At 32.2% G+C, this 18,254-nt stretch overlaps 1 protein-coding gene and 1 pseudogene across 2 annotated transcripts; both read left to right on the top strand.

Annotated features, from left to right (window-relative positions):
• Nucleotides 1-7,296: 7,296 nt before the first annotated feature.
• On the top strand, nucleotides 7,297-17,266 carry LOC146904169 (uncharacterized; annotated as a pseudogene). The gene is made up of 11 exons (XR_015018919.1): nucleotides 7,297-8,335; nucleotides 8,426-9,055; nucleotides 9,148-9,270; nucleotides 9,369-9,974; nucleotides 10,082-10,163; nucleotides 10,257-10,346; nucleotides 10,436-10,561; nucleotides 11,129-11,260; nucleotides 16,351-16,460; nucleotides 16,569-16,707; nucleotides 16,792-17,266. The product of XR_015018919.1 is annotated as an uncharacterized LOC146904169 (transcript).
• LOC146904170 (protein FAR-RED IMPAIRED RESPONSE 1-like) lies at nucleotides 14,247-16,343 on the top strand (the record flags this gene model as incomplete). Its single annotated transcript, XM_085724776.1, has 1 exon — nucleotides 14,247-16,343. A coding segment is annotated over exon 1 (2,097 nt), but the record flags the coding sequence as incomplete, so codon positions are not given.
• Nucleotides 17,267-18,254: the final 988 nt, after the last annotated feature.

Raw genomic sequence — 18,254 nt, 5'->3', positions numbered from 1 at the left:
ACGATTGTGCGCAAACAAAGCTGCATCTGGGCGTAAAACAACAACCCCTAAGCACTTTCAACGGACACAAAATGGTAAAATACCTAGAAAACAAATTTTAAATCATCTTTTCAACAAAGACAATGTTAAATTATTTTACTATTTGTGTGTATCATATTTTCTCTTTTTATTTATCTATACTATATATAAAGAAAATACATAAATTTGAGCTGATTTTTTCTCTTTTCAATTTTACTCGTCATGTAAATTATTTTATTTACTATTTTAAACTTTTTATAATATTATTTTTATTATGAATTAAAAAAATTGTTAAATCTCATTAAAATAAGAACTATCTCACTACAATAGGAACAATATTATCTTAAAAATACATAAAGGGAATATGAGATTTTGGGATGAATTATTTATTGTTTCAATTATACCATTAAAATTCTCCTATAATAATGTTATATTATTGGTGTCATTGAAAAGGAAAATTTATATTATATTTGTTATATTATTGTGTAATTAAAAAATATAAGCATGATTTGTACAATAAATCACCAATATTTTGTTTGAAGGAAAAATAAGTTACAACATCTATACATATATTTTAATCACAATCGAAATTTCATAAAAAAAAATTTTATATAATTTAAATGTACAAGCGTAATAAAAAGAACGAACAAACAGACATGATTTGAACAGTTGAATATTATAATTAATTATTGATAAAGTTAAAAACTCACCACTCTTGTCTCATAGTGTTGGATATGTCACGGATGGTCACCCTCGAAATCTTCAAACTATTTGCAATGTATGTGTATTAATCCTCGTAAAATTTGGGTTACCAATTCTTAGGTCACAAAAGTGTAAACTCAACTCAACGAAAAAGACAAACAACAACATGTAAAGATGACAAATCAAATAATGTCACAATAAGACGACGAAATCACGAAAGAAAAACCTAAATTGATGTGAATATCACTTGTTTAAATAAAAGGGAAGGAGAAAAACGATTTAAATTGGTGATTTAAAGTCAAAAATTGACCATAAATCACCAATAAAAGGGAAGGAGAAAAACAATTTAAATTGGTGATTTAAGGTCAAAAATTGACCATAAATCACCAATATTTTGTTTGAAGGAAAAATAATTTACAACATCTATACATATATTTTAATCACAATCGAAATTTCATAAAAAAAAGTATATAATTTAAATGTACTAGCGTAATAAAAAGAACGAACAAACAGACATGATTTGAACAGTTGAATATTATAATTAATTATTGATAAAGTTAAAAACTCACCACTCTTGTCTCATTGTGTTGGATATGTCAGGGATGGTCACCCTCGAAATCTTCAAACTATTTGCAATGTATGTGTATTAATCCCCGTAAAATTTGGGTTACCAATTCTTAGGTCACAAAAGTGTAAACTCAACTCAACGAAAAAGAGAAACAACAACATATAAAGATGACAAACAAAATAATGTCACAATAAGACGACGAAATCACGAAAGAAAAACCTAAATTGATGTGAAGATCACTTGTTTAAATAAAAGGGAAGGAGAAATACGATTTAAATTGGTGATTTAAGGTCAAAAATTGACCATAAATCACCAATATTTTGTTTGAAGGAAAAATAAGTTACAACATCTATACATATATTTTAATCACAATCGAAATTTCATAAAAAAAAGTATATAATTTAAATGTACTAGCGTAATAAAAAGAACGAACAAACAGACATGATTTGAACAGTTGAATATTATAATTAATTATTGATAAAGTTAAAAACTCACCACTCTTGTCTCATAGTGTTGGATATGTCACGGATGGTCACCCTCGAAATCTTCAAACTATTTGCAATGTATGTGTATTAATCCTCGTAAAATTTGGGTTACCAATTCTTAGGTCACAAAAGTGTAAACTCAACTCAATGAAAAAGACAAACAACAACATGTAAAGATGACAAATCAAATAATGTCACAATAAGACGACGAAATCACGAAAGAAAAACCTAAATTGATGTGAATATCACTTGTTTAAATAAAAGGGAAGGAGAAAAACGATTTAAATTGGTGATTTAAAGTCAAAAATTGACCATAAATCACCAATAAAATGGAAGGAGAAAAACAATTTAAATTGGTGATTTAAGGTCAAAAATTGACCATAAATCACCAATATTTTGTTTGAAGGAAAAATAATTTACAACATCTATACATATATTTTAATCACAATCGAAATTTCATAAAAAAAAGTATATAATTTAAATGTACTAGCGTAATAAAAAGAACGAACAAACAGACATGATTTGAACAGTTGAATATTATAATTAATTATTGATAAAGTTAAAAACTCACCACTCTTGTCTCATAGTGTTGGATATGTCACGGATGGTCTCCTTCGAAATCTTCAAACTATTTGCAATGTATGTGTATTAATCCCCATAAAATTTGGGTTACCAATTCTTAGGTCACAAAAGTGTAAACTCAACTCAACGAAAAGACAAACAACAACATATAAAGATGACAAACAAAATAATGTCACAATAAGACGACGAAATCACGAAAGAAAAACCTAATTTGATGTGAAGATCACTTGTTTAAATAAAAGGGAAGGAGAAAAACGATTTAAATTGGTGATTTAAGGTCAAAAATTGACCCCCCCCCCCCCCCCCCCCCCCCCTCGTGGATGAAGGAAAAAAAAATTAGGGTCTTAAGTGACGACTTACAAAAGAGAGGGGGAGAGAGAAAATCATATGAAAGTTGTTGTAGAGAAGTACAAACAACATTGAATGTATTGGTAAAACTAAAGTAGTCGATCCGTTTCTACTCTCATCATACTTTGTCTAAATGAATATTTTTAAAATATTAACTTATAGTTTTTATTATAGATAATTAAATATATTTATAATCAAAGTTGTGAATTGACATTTATGAAGTAATCAACTGCGACGTGTACTTAAAAACATAGATTTTTTTAAAATGGTCCACATATGTTACGATCTTCAATTATATATTTTTTAAAATCTCGAACAGAAGCACAATGAGACCTTTGTTTTTTCTCCCATCGTTATCCCTCAACCCCCATAAGACCTAATCTAAACTTTCATTGAAAATCAACTTCTTACATGTAACCATTTGCAAATGTATATTGTAAAGAAAAACATAAATTAATAGTGCAACTACAGCTCAAATCCATGATAATAAAAGACACATATTAATATCGCAACTATAAAGCCCATCATAATTTCCCACTGGACATATTTAATTTAAAGAGTGGTACAACCGTACAAGATGATCATTTTTAAATTGGAGAAGATGTTAATTTGATGTATTTTTATAAATAACACTATTCATTTTCTTGTAAAAAATTGCGTGCATGGCTAATGCTAACAATTCACAACTAACATGCACATCCAAATCAATCTCCTTTGTCAAGTGAACGTGGACCAAGTTGAGGATGATGTGCACAGTACAGTTATATATATATATATATATATATATATATATATATATATATATATATATATATATATATATATATATATAATATTGATTCATTTCAACTTTGTCCAGTTTTGGTTATTATGGAGCAACAACCTTGTTTTTGTCACAACTAGTAGCATCTCAATAGAAAATGGGCAAGTATCTAAGTCGTACAAGATAAGAATTGTGGACTTGGAAAGGACAAGAAACCTACCAGAACTAACAATGGGTGTGGAGCTACTGTTCGTGTAAGATAGGAAAGACTTTAAGGCTAAAAGAGAACTTATAAATAAATTTACATTTATCTTATTTTAAAGAAATTAATGAGACTCAAACCCGAACTCTTTAGATTCAATGCGTGTTTTTGACAAAAAAAAAATAAATAATAAAACTTCGGTAGAGGTCACGGATGAAAAAAAATCCATACCCACAAGTATCTGCGCATAAAATCCACCACATACACGAGACGAGTAGTTTCACAGATACCACAGGTAAACTAAGCAGATATTTCTATTATCCGTTAGTTAATGGATACACATATGAATTACATCTTCCCGTATCCGTTAATTGATTAATAAAATTACTTACATGTCTCTTATTAAATATAAAGAGACTTGAGTGAAAAACACCATTTGTAATTGCTAATGAAAAATTAGTTGTCTTTATTTGATTTTCCATGGGACTATTACTATTTTTTTTTTTGGATTTCAAACCGATATTACGTAGTAAAAGGGAAAAGGAAATGAGTGTAATGTATTTTTTTTTATTAGAAATTTTGTTGTAAAATTGAGAGAAAAATTCTTTTAAAGCAGGATGAAAATAATTCAAGTTAATTATGCATTCAAGTCAGGTTTTTTTCGTTATTGGGAATAATGATCTTTTTAAAGAAATCCAATTTTCTTACATATGTAATCCATAAATATATATATATAGAGGACATATCATATATATATATATATATATATATATATATATATATATATATATATATATATGAAAATATCCATAGATACCTTTAAATCCATAAATTATCCATTTAAAGGATATCCGTGTTTCCTTCAAAAAAGAGGATATCCCTGTTGATACGAGACTGACACATATATCATAGTATCTATGTTTATGATAGTCATTTACATCCCCACATGATGGCTCTGTTTGGTAAAAATAGCGGTTAGCTGATAAGCTAGCTGATGACTGATGACTGATAAGCTAGTTGAAGTGTTTGGTAAAATTAACGGTTCAACTGACTGATAAACGTAAAATGACATAAAAGGGCATTTTTGATTCTTAATAAAAGTTATAAATAATGAGAAAAAATATTTCTTGTTTCTTGGTAATTTCTTGTTCAAAAAAAAAAATTATTCGATAATTTAAGTATTTATATACATTTTCTTTTTGAAGACTTTTAAATTAGTTTTCTTGGCTAAAATTTTATTTTGAATTTATTTTCATTCAGTTTTTATACTTTATAAAAAAGAAAAGTATACAATTTTATTTTAAAACAAAATACAACATAATCCACCCATAAGATAAAAAAAACAAAAGTGCTAAATGAACAAAAACAAAGAGAAGTTCTATGAATATTGAACAGACAAGTTTGTATACATACACACTGAGAACAATTTCTTTTTAGAAAAAGAAATTGCTATAAAAAGATCGTATATTATTAATTTTGAAGTGCATGTACCGTACTTGATGTCGTTCGTATAGACTCAAAACTAAGGGTAAAAGTGGATTTTAATAGCTAGCCTTGTTTTATTTTATATATCATATACGTAATAAATGAATATTAAGGGTAAAAGTGGATTTTAATTAAAATAATAAGGGTAAAAATGTAATAAAAGATGATAAGCTAGAAGCTATAAGCTCAAACGCTACTTGGAATAGCTTCTGAAAAATAGCTTATAAGCTCGTGAAATAAGCTATAAGCTCGTATTGAAAAAGTGTTACCAAACGGGACTTTTTTTGTCAAACGAGCTTATAAGCTAAAAACTAAAAGCTAAAAGCTAATGTTTTAGTGTTACCAAACAGTCCCGATGTGGGCCACATCCCTAATAGTAGCAGAAGTGCCTTCTCACAAAAAGAAAAAGGAAGTTGTTGTTGAAAAGTGGCCAAATACCACTTTTGGTCATTTTAGTTTGACAGAATTTTTAAGTTAGTTCTTTAAGTTTTGAAAGTTTCAATTAGGTCCTTTTAGTTTGACAGAATTCCCAATTTAGTCCTTTAAGTTTCAAAAGTTTCAAATAGGTCATTTTAGTTGATAAACTATTTCACCATTACCCCTGCTGTCAGTCTCCGTTTAACTGATGTTGATGTAGCCATTAAGTTGTTGATTTGGATCAAAATGATGTCTTTTAAAAGCTCGAGGGTGTCAAAGCGCTACGTTTAATGGTCACAAATGATCATTTATAGTGCTAGAAAGATAGCTATTTACAACAACAAATGTCTTTCTAGCACTATTAAACGACATTTATAGTGCTAGAATGATCATTTGTTACGATTAAACGTAACGTTTTGACACCCTGAAACTTTTAAAAGGCAGCATTTTGATCCAAGTCAACAACTTAACGGGTGCATAAACATCAGTTAATAAATTAACCGATGCCATTTATAGTGCTAGAATGATCATTTGTGACGATTAAACGTAACGTTTTGACACCCTGAATCTTTTAAAAGGCAGCGTTTTGATCCAAGTCAACAACTTAACGGGTACATCAGAATCAATTAATAGATTAACTGACAGCAGGGGTAACGGTGAAATAGTTTATCAACTAAAATGACCTATCTGAAACTTTTGAAACTTAAAGGACTAACTTGGGAATTATGTCAAACTAAAAGGACATAATTGAAACTTTCGAAACTTCAAGGACTAACTTGAAAATTCTGTCAAACTAAAAGGACCAAACGTAGTGTTTAGCCTTGAAAAGAACATCATTCAATGTATTGGTAAAACTAAAGTATTAAACAATATATTTTCCTAAAGGAAAAAGATTGGTGAACACCCTTTTGGGTATACACCCTCGTACCACTCTTACCTGGCCAATAAAAAATATTAAAATAAGAAAGTGATGTGGCTTATTGAAAAAGAAAAAAAGAAGAATGATAAAAAAGGGAAAGAATAGATCTGAGAAACAAAACCATATTTGGTCTCGTACGCGATCTCTGCTCTCCTCCATCTCTATGTCCTTGGCATCTCCTCCCACTCTCCGATCTCTGACCGCCATCTCCTCCTAGTCTCCGATCTCCGACCGCCATCTCCTCCCAGTCTCCGACGGCCGCACTCTCTCTAACGGTCTCTTCTCCTTCTGCGATTCAACCTTCTCCTTCTGCGATTCAACCTTGGCCGTGGTCTCCGTCGCCGAATCAAACTGTTGAAGGTGATGTATATCTTAAATCTTGTATTGTTTTCAATTGACCAGCTTGTATAGTATAAATTATGGTGCCACTTTAGACTTTATGTAGCTAACTGTCTAATTTAAATCTCTCTTGCGCACACAAATTTCAACAGCTCTGTAATATGTGCATTTGTTTTTGGCCTTCTGGAATTAGCTATACCAATTTATGAAGTTTTTGCACCTTACCCATTTGGATGCTTTTATTATGTTAATGGTTGCACTTGATGAGAATTGCATTTGATTTTGTGATACATAGAAAACATGTTATACATAGAAAACATTCATTTATCATTGTATTATTGTTAGTAAAAAATCACAAGTTTTCCCCAAATTTTATAGTTTGATTGTGGTTGTTCCTGTAAATGTTATCACGTAGTGTTGGTGTCAAATTCTTAATCACAAGAATTGTGGTCACCCTTTTGTTAAAAAATGGTCAAAGTGTTGGAAATTTGAAGGAAAAAAATGTGGTTACGTCTATGTTAAAATATGGTTAAGTGCAGATAAATTTTTGTAAGTATGTCTATGATACGTCTTTTTGGAATTGCATGACAGTATAGTATTGTTGATTGATACGTCTTTTAATTGTCAATCATATAATTTTGTCAATGTGGTGCAATAGTTATAGAGTACTGCATATGTGGTACTCTTAAGAAGCATTGATTATGGTGTGATATTTGCTACAACATAGTATAGTACTGTTGATTGATACGTCTTTTAATTGTGCAATAGAGTACTGTGGTGAAGTTATTGAGGTGCTTTGGGGTTGCTTTGACAGGCTTTTTTTTTGTGCAATAGAGTACTGTGGTGAAGTTATTTATGAACTGATGTGTGCATTACTTTGGGTAGGATTATTGGTTGTTAAGCAATAGTAGTGATGGACATATGTTAGTACTGCATAACAAGGCTAACTTTGATTTTTATTAATAAAATTTTGGATTATGTTGATTAATTTGGTAGGTTGTTAGATTTTGTTCAACTGTTAGTGGATGATCTGATGGATATAAGTTTTCTCCAATTTTTGTAGTTTGATTGTGGTTGTTCCTCTAAATGATATCACGTAGAGTTAGTGTCAACATCTGTCCAAAGATTTGTGGGCGCACTTTTGTTAAAAAATGGTTAAAGCTTTAGAAATTTGAAGGAAAAAAAACGTGGTTACGTATATGTTAAAATATGGTTAAGTGAATATAAATATTTGTAAGTATGTCTATGATAACAAAGATAGGAAAACATTAACTCGTCACAGTATTATTTCTATAACGTTCTTCAATTTTTGTGGAAAACGTGTGATTGTAAAATGTGTTTGTATTTTAGTTATAAGATGATTTTTTTCAAATCGTTCTTGTAACGTGTGTTGAGAATAGGTGTTTGTGTGTGTTTTAATTGATGTTGATAGAAATTGTTTTTGTATATAACATATAAGGTGAACATCATGAGGGAAAACAAACGAAAAAGGGAATGTGTTGTTGGTGTAAGTTCAATTTAATTAATGAGATGTTTAATGTGTATGTAATTGTTTGTGTTTTATGGCATTAATGAATGAATACTGTTGAATTTGCAGCCACAGATAAAGACTCAAATGCCCCGTACCAATAAGTTGGTAGATATTAACCGAACATTGTCTGATGCGCAAAGGAGTAGAATTATGACAACTCCGTTCCGATATCTTGTGGATATGAAGACCTATATAGGAATGAATGGTACTTTATTGAAGGAATTATTGCATAGGTGGGATGCAAGTAGCTTAGGATTTAGAGTAGGCGTTAGGACTGTGGCCTTTAAACATCTAGACCTATGTTTGGCTCTAGGTTTGCCTATTGTAGGAGAGTGTTTACCGGAAACGAGTGATAGGGTTAGTCATGTTAGAACATTGTTTGATGTGAATGAAGTTATTGATATTGATAGTGTACATTCTAAGCTGAAGGTCCTTCAAGAAGGGGACAACGTAGATGATTTTTGTAGAGTTTACATCTTATTTGCCTTGTGTGTGTTATATTTTCAGAAATCACACAGTTATATTAAAAAAAAATTCTTTAAGCTTGTTGATGAATTAGACGCTCTTAGTACATATAATTGGGGTGTTGCTGTTTACGAAGATTTAATTGAAAATCTTAGTAGTGCGGCATCAAGATACCACCAACAAAAGAATGATACAGTTATACACATTTCTGGTTGCTCAGCCGTATTGCAGGTATTGAATATTGAATGGGTTCTGTTTTTTTTAATTATATCTATAGTTATGTCAAATGTTGTGTACGTTAATTTTATTTTTCATTTGATTAGATATGGGCGGTTGAACATTTATCCCTAAGCAGTGGTCCAAATAAGCGTTTTCCACGCATTAACAATTGGACCAAAGTGGATGGAGGTCATGTTGTAATCGCAAACCTTTTTTCAAATGCGAAGGTTAGTAATTGCCTTTAGTATATGTACTCGGTAAATGGGTTTTATAGTTTAAATTTTCCCATACAATTATGTTAATTTAACCTACTTAATGTGATTAGTTGGTTGAGGAATTGGTTCCAACACAACAAGACATGGAAAATGATGTCTTTGTTGAAGCCGTTAACCATTCTCAAGTTGGTATTGGAGATAGTGCATGCCCTTTTTTGATGTGCAAGCTTATATGGCTGAACATCAAAGGTTGGTAGCTGAACACAAAGATTTGCTTTCCCGGGTTTCAATCCTTGAGGATGATATGAGGATATTAAAAGCAAATAAGGTTGACGGTAGGGAAAATATTCCGATGCCAAGTAGCATGGAAGTAGGAAGTGGGTCAAAACATGTAGGAGTTAAGTGTAGTAAGATTGATGCGGATAATGATGGGTTGAAAAGTGAGGCGGGAAAAGCAGAAGAAAATGATGGGATGAAGTTGGATGAAGAAGATGTGGCTGAAGAGAAAAAAAAAATGGAAGAAGAAAATGATGATGGGATGAAGTTGGATGATGAAGATGTGGGTGAAGAAGAAAAAAAATGGAAGAAGATAAAGACAATGGGATGGAGTTGGATGATGATGATATGGCTGAAAAGGAGAAAAAAAGGCAAATAAGGATTAAGTCACATTTGAGAAAGCTGTATTTATTCTGTACACATGAAAAGGCTAGAGATATGTAAGTATATAATTTTTTTAATGTATTTTAACTACATTTTATCATGTCGCGGGTTTTGAATTGAAGCTTTATCATAATCGATTAACATTTTATTTTTCTTTTTTTAGTGTGTTATGTGAGGTAGATGAATTGCGTGTTGCAGGGGAGTTTTTCCAATGCATGAAGGCGAGGAAGTGGGTGAACTCAAATGTTAGTATTTTCCGTTAACTTTTTTTGTTTTAATTTAGATTTTACGATATTGTTTGTTAACCATTACTTACTTTTATTTATGCAATGCCTTAGGTTATTAATATTGCTGGCAGGACTATGATGCATGATGAAGTTCGAAAACATGGTTGTGTGAAACGCTTAATTTTGTCAGATTATTTTTCGGTACGGAATTGTATCAAGTATAAAGTCAAACAACTGTGATGTGTATTCAACCTTTATTATCCCATGCCTAACATTAATTATAATTGCAGTATGAGGTAGTTGATGATTTAAAGGCACATCCTGAAGGACGTAAACTCCAATGGACTGAGCGGAAATTCAAAATATATATGCCTCGTTGGACCAAGACACTTGAGGCGTTCTGGTTATCTGACTTAGTAAGTTTATTTTTTAACTTCAAGTCATCATTATGATGTTGTAGGTGTAGATGATTTCTGATTGGTTTTTTTGTCTAGAATGTTGATGAGTGGGTAATATATTTGTGCACTAATTTACTGAAAAATTGTGCCTTCATCACTGCCTGTTTTCTTTCATTAGAGTATTGCAATGTTGTGTAGCATTGCAACATATTTGAATTGACAGAACAAGGAGTTTGCTGATTTATTTTGGTCACATGAGCATTTTCAGCTATTTTTTGAAATTCAAATATAGAGAATAATGCTGGACTCTACCTAAAATTCCCTTTAGGCAGTGGATTTGGCATTGTGGTTTTGTCTATATGGGTTTGTGTTGTATTAGTTCGGTGGGGGTTGGTTTTGTGTGGTTTTTTGTGCGGGGTTTCCGCTTATATTTGGTGCCTATTGTAACCCCTAATTTTGCGAGTTTTGTTTTCACCTTGCGACGACTCTGCCTAATAAATTTGATGTCAATGAAACAAAAAAATATTATGTGTCACGAATTTGTTTTATGCAACGTGGTTGAATAAATTTTATCATTAAAATTAGGTATTTGCACCAACCCAGTTCGAAGACCACTGGACATGTTACGTGTTGGACCATAGGAAGAGGACAATGTATGTGCTGGACTCGTTATACAATGAAAGAAATGCCTCAAGGCAGCGTTTGGATAATGCAATGGTATATGTAACTCTTAAATAAATTGTTTTGGTTAATTTAGTTGTTTGTGTAATTAATGTTGATCAAATGAGAACATGTGTTTTTACAGAAAGTCCGTTTTGAAGGGGTAGTGGAATTGATGAATAAAGGAGCGAACAATAAAGGAGATATGTTGGAATCTTCTTTGGAGGTTGTAGTGGTGGATTTACCAAAGCAACAAAATTGGTTAGTGATGTCGAATAACATGCTATGACTCGTTGATATATTACTTGTGTATAGGGTTTATTTACCTAATTTGAAATTTTTAAATTTTGCAGTCATGATTGTGGGGTATATGTTCTTAAGTACTTGGAGTTGTGGGATGGTGAAGCAAAATGGGGGCAGAAGAGTATGCCCGACTATTCATTGGTAATGCTTTTAATTTCTTAAACATTGTGTTTTATTAGTTTGTTGTTGATTAATTAGTAATATGTAACTATTGATATTATGAGATTTAGTCAATTAATCATCATTGACAGCGGACTTTATTTGAAAACTTCCTCCTGCATTCCCTAAATATACAGCCTAATTGCAGTAGACATCCAATATATTGAAAATTGAAAGCAATTAGAATTGTTAAGACTCAGGTGGTATAAGTAGTTATATTGAAACCAATTTATTTTACGATTAAATATTTGAAATCAAATATGACTGAATGTTGTATCTATTGTTTGGGTTTTTAACTGGAGGAGTGTGCCGTATTTTTGGAATTATAAGGGGATGTTTTTTCATGTTATGTTAATTTGTTCCCGGGAATAACTCAGTAGAATATAATGTTGGGAATCCTATTCTTGGGTTTCAATTTTATTTTTTTTAAGTGTTTGGTTAACATGTGTAACATTCCCGGGACTTAGTTGTAGGAGTGTGGTATAGATACAAGTTACACATATATTTCATTCCGATCTCACGGGAATTTTTTCCCCAACCCTCCTTTGAAAATAAAATCATGGGATGTGTAAGTTATTTGTTTCCAGGAAATGTTTTATACACAGTAACACACATTGGAATGCATATTTTCTACTAAATACTAATATATTATGGGGAATGTGTTTAAATTATATATCCAACTAACTGCATTTACTTATCTACAGGAGGATATCCTTCGGATTCGCAGTGAAATTGTTTGTCGTCTGGTGCTTCATGAAGAAAATATCAAGACCAGATTTGTATTAGATAATGCAAAGATACCCGCGGATTTATTGATCGGTTAAACATTCATTTGTCTAACTTGATTGTGCTGGATTGTTATGAAATTATTTACGCGTTTTGTATAATATTCGTTGGTGTATCATGGTATTAGATTGCCTTTATCATAATACCCCTTTATCTATATATGTATTTCTTTGAGGTACATTTGACGAAAACATATTTTTTTTTTGTTATCGAAGGTCATATATAAAGGATTATACTTGTTTAGAAGAGTGTGATAAATTAATGCGTATTGAATTTATGTACATAAATATTCTCCCTATCATAATTTATTTCATTTATATGAGAACTTGGTTGGTCATCTAGGAAAAAAATCTGGTCACATTTGAGTTCAAATGAAATGTTGTAGGAAATTTATCCAAAAATATGCTGTCTGACCACATTTTTGTTATTTACGTGACCAGTATTTTTCTCCAAATGATATTTTATCCGTCTTTAGGCGTGAAATACAGGAAGTTTATAAAAGTTGTTGTTTATTGATTCGCGTAAAACGGGATTATTTATACCCGATAAAGTAAAGTTAGGCAAAAATACGCTCAGTCTGACCACATTTTGCTATTTACACGACCACTATTTTTCCAAAAAATAGATTTCGTTCGTCTTTAGGCGTAAAGTGCAGTGATAAAATGTGATTACAATGTTCTGCGATTATTATATACCCGGTAAATTAAAGTTAAGCCAAAACATGGTATGTCTGACCACATTTTTTCATTTATATGACCACTATTTTCTACAATAGGCCAAAATATGGTATGTATGACAACATTTGTTGTTCTTTAAGTTTTATAATTTCCTTATTTCATAATGAATCTGATATTTATTACTGCTTCGATAGTTTTGGTACAGTTGGCAAATATCTATCAGCCGACGTGGCTACGTGTTAGTTTTGTGTTATTTTTAGAACATAAAGTTAACAGAGGGACCCATACCAATAGTTTTCCAAAGTGCATGGACCAATTCGAAACAAAAAAAAAGTGCAGGGACCAATTACACATTTAAACCAAAAAATTTTTAGGTTAATTTATACGAGGTGTCCTTTACGTTTGAGGTTTGTAACAGTTCAGTTTGTTAGTTTATTTTGGTCACACATAAGTCTTTTAAGTTTGAGGGTTGTAATATATTGGTCTTTAAGTTATTTTGGTCAGACATAACTCTTTTAAATTTGTAAACGTTTTATATGTAGTCCTGTTGTTAGCCAAACATTACGAAAACGATGATGTGACATAAGCACTAAATTGAAAACAATTTTTCCAAATTTAATATGTTATGGGTGACCAAAATAACTTAAAAGACCAATATTTTACAAACCTCAAACCTAAAAGACTTTTGTGTGACCAAAATAAATTAACGGACCGAACTGCTGCAAACCTCAAACTTAAAAGACCCATTGTTGTTTTGACGGTATAGACTTGGTATCTTAGAGTATGGTCCTCTTTAAAGTTTCAGGTTCAATTATCTCGTGTCAATTTAGATTGGCTAATTTTACCTTTTGAACTATTTATTTATTTTAATTCTAATAACTAATGAGATTAAATATATTAAAAAAATGTGAGGTTAAAATTAATTATCCAACACAACTCAACACGTGGATTGCTTCATTAACACTAGTTTCGATCATTTTTTTTGGTTAAAGCAAAAACATATATCCATTTAAAATAAAAAAGAAGTTTACAAACACTAATTCCGATCACTTCCCACCAAAAGCCAGAAGAGTTAATTGTAATTTAAATCTTTACACTTTTCCTTTCACTTATGCTCGATGGCTGATGGTCCTCCTATATTGATCGATCATCCTTTATTACCCCCTGACGGAGAGCTAGCTGATGGTGCTGCTCGTGTTGACGTTTCGGATTCCGGGACCTTTGAAACAACAAATGCTGTCGCAACAGATAAATTCACGCCTACTATCGGTATGTCTTTTAAATCGATTGCAGATTGTAAGTCTTTTTACCGTGAATATGCCATGAAACAAGGGTTTGCGATCAAAACTAGAAACTCTAAGAAAGGGTCCGATGGCATGTTAAAATATTTCATTCTAACTTGTGCAAGAGAAGGTCACCATGAATCAAACATACCACCAACTTTGAAGACGAATCCAACGAAGAAACTTGATTGCTCAGCTAAGATAACGGTTGCTTTAAAGAAGGGTATATGGACTATTTTGTCTTTTAATTCATGTCATAATCATGAGATAAGTCCAACTAAATCACGGTTGTTTGCTGGCAATAAGAAGATTGATATGCATGCACAGCGGACAATTTTGATAAACGATCAGGCAGGTGTACGGGTGAACAAAAGTTTCCGTTCCATGGTATGTGATGCCGGTGGTTACGAAAATCTAACATTTGTGGAGAGAGATGTCAGAAACTTTGTGGCAAAAGAAAGACACCTTCTCGGGAAGGAAGGAGATGGCAGGGCACTTTTATCCTACTTTGCTAGAATGAGGGAATGCAACAAAGACTTTTTCTATGAGATTGACATGGACGAGGACTTTCATGTGCAGAATATTTTCTGGGCTGATGCACGTAGTAGGTCTGCCTATGAATACTTTGGTGATGTTGTCACGTTCGATACCACCTACTTGACAAACAAGTATGACATGCCATTTGCCACGTTTGTTGGTGTCAATCATCACGGGCAATCCATTTTACTAGGTTGCGGTCTTTTATCAGCTGAAGATACCAAGTCCTTTACCTGGTTGTTCGAAACATGGCTAAGGTGTATGTCTTCGAGGCCTCCAATGGGAATTGTAACCGATCAGTGCAAGGCTATGCAGAATGCAATTCAGGTTGTGTTTCCTAATACTAGGCATAGGTGGTGTCTATGGCATATAATGAGAAAAATTGCCGAAAAATTGAAAGGATATGCACAATACAAAGGAATAAAAAATGATATGAAAAATTGTGTGTATGATTCTCTGCGGGTTGATGATTTTGTTGTTGGGTGGACAACATTCATTGAAAAATATGGTTTGGGTGAAAATGATTGGTTGAATACCATTTTCGAAGAGCGGGAAAGATGGGTGCCATGTTATTTAAAAAATGATTTCTGGGCCGGAATGTCAACAACACAGAGGAGTGAAAGTATGAATGCTTTTTTCGATGGTTACATTAATGCAAGAACTTCTCTAAGCGAATTTGTAAAGCAATACGACAACGCACTCCAAGACAAGGCTGAAAAGGAATACGAGGCAGATTTTCGGTCTTCAAGCACAATCATTCCATGCGGGTCAAATTCCACAATCGAGAGACAATTTCAAGCCGAGTACACCCATGACAAGTATATGGAGATACAAGTAGAATTTCGTGGGAAATGCAACTGTTATCTCGAAGGTGTGACTACAATGGAATTTACATCTACATACACCGTTTTAGAGGAGAGTATTGTCTGTGGTAAACCGAACGAAACTAAGTATTGTGTTGATTTCAACAGGGAAGACAATAATGTTACGTGCACTTGTTTGCTGTTTGAGTTCAGAGGCATTTTGTGTAGACATTCGCTTTTCGTACTTGGTCATCTTAGAGTGAAAGAGGTTCCGTCTAAATTTATCTTGCCACAATGGAGTAAAAATGTGAAGAGAAAATATGCACACATGAAGACAAGTTACAATGCCAAAAAACTACAACCACACATAGAAAGATTTGAAGGTCTTTGCAAGACATTTTATGAAATTGCAGAATGTGCGGCTGAGACACCTAGTCAAACTTCTGATTTGTATGAAGAAATGATCAAATGGTCTAGCAAGAAGTTGGGCAAAATTAGTTTACAGCCACATTGTGGTGTGGGAGGGGATCATAGCTTAAACACGATGGAGGACTCATTATCACAGCAACCTGATCAACCAATTCTTAATCCGTTAAAAGTACCACGTAAGGGACGTCCTCGAACTAATCGTCGGTTGTCCACCACTGAAAAGATTGTGAAAAAAAGAAGCAAAATGCAAAGAAAAAAACCAATTGTTTCGGTTGTGGAAGTAAGTTGGTGTTAACCTATTATTATTGTGATTACATTTGTTTTTTTAATAATAATACAATGTTAATTATGTTAAATGTAATTAATATTTCACTCTATAATACTACAGCCTACATTACTTCCTATGTCTGATGGGTTTCAAGCGTACGGTGATACGCTTAACTACTTCTCATCCCAACAGTCAACTAGTGGTTTTATGTCATTACTTGCATCAATGAGCAAAGATGTGGATGCAGCTGAATTTTAAGGTGGCTATTTGACTCTATGCATGGTTTTATGTTGCATTTAACGTGATTTTCAGTCGTCTAATTGTTATTGATTCACTTTTGCAGGAGGTACCACATAATTAGTCATACTTCTATGTTTTGGATAAATATGGTATTTGTTGGACTGAAACTCAACCACAGCTTGTTAATATGAATGGTCTGACCCTTTTTTGTATAGTACATACAAGTAATGTAGTTTGTATAAGATAGAGATTATGTTTTATTTTTGTAGGCCAGTTAATATAATCACGGCCATTTTCCCCTTTGAAGTATTAAGGGCATCATATTTTGAAAGGTCTGGTCGGTACTCATAGAGACGACCTATTTTGTAGTCAGGAAAAAAAATGGTTAAACCTTTGACAAATTATGGTTATATTGTTGATTTTTCTGGTTAAATGTAATTCATGTTTATATGTAATTCACGTGTGTATAAAATATCGACTCTGCCGAAATTCTGAGTGGTTATATTTGCACCTTTGAATTATTAAGGTAATCATATTTTTGAAAGGCGAGGTCGATACTGTTAGAGACGACCAATTTTTAATGCAGGGAAAAAATATGGTTACACCTTTGACAGATTACGGTTATATTGTTGATTTTTCTGGTTAAATGTAATTCATGTTTATATGTAATTCACGTGTGTATAAAATATCGACTCTGCCGAAATTCTGAGTGGTTATATTTGCACCTTTGAATTATTAAGGTAATCATATTTTTGAAAGGCGAGGTCGATACTGTTAGAGACGGCCAATTTTTAATGCAGGGAAAAAATATGGTTACACCTTTGACAGATTACGGTTATATTGTTGATTTTCCTGCTTGATTTGTTGTACATGTATGGATGATGAGGACCAATTTTGAAGACAGGAAAAAAATATGGTTACACCTTTGACAAATTACGGTTATATTGTTGATTTTTATGGTCAATTTCTTATGCATGTATGGTTGACAAATTCTCTGTAAGGTAATCACATAGTTGCCTGAATACCTGCACTTTGAATTTTCTATAGCATCATGTATAGATGTCGCAAATGGAATATAGAATACCTTGTATTAATAAAACAAAATAACTAATAAACATACACACATTTACATAATTCTAACAATGATCCAAAATAGTAGTACAACATAAAATGTTACCAACATACACACATTTAGATAATTCCAACATAGTGGTCACACAAACAAGAATGGAATCATAGAGTAATATTTTACATAAGTGCAAAAGTTTTAACAAACATAACGTTAGTCATAAATTTGAAAAAGTTATTCCTCATCAGTATTTGATAAATACTCATCTGTGGATAAAATGACCTCTTCCTCAACAGCGGAAAGACACTTTCTATTTGCATTTAGAAAGCGTTTGCACACTGCGAGCATCCCATACCGTACCCTCCTTATAGCCATAATATTGTTCTCCAATCTTATGCGAAGCAAGGCTTTCTCCATAATGTGGAACTGAGGGGGGTGATGTTGCCACATCTGAATAGCAAGCAAATCAGGAATTGGTGCCTCTAACTCGTTAAGAT

Source organism: Medicago sativa, chromosome 7 (genome assembly GCF_051527215.1).
Source record: "Medicago sativa cultivar Bolivia chromosome 7, Bolivia_mono, whole genome shotgun sequence".
NCBI lineage: Eukaryota > Viridiplantae > Streptophyta > Magnoliopsida > Fabales > Fabaceae > Medicago > Medicago sativa.
This window is presented reverse-complemented; position numbering and strand designations above follow the sequence as displayed.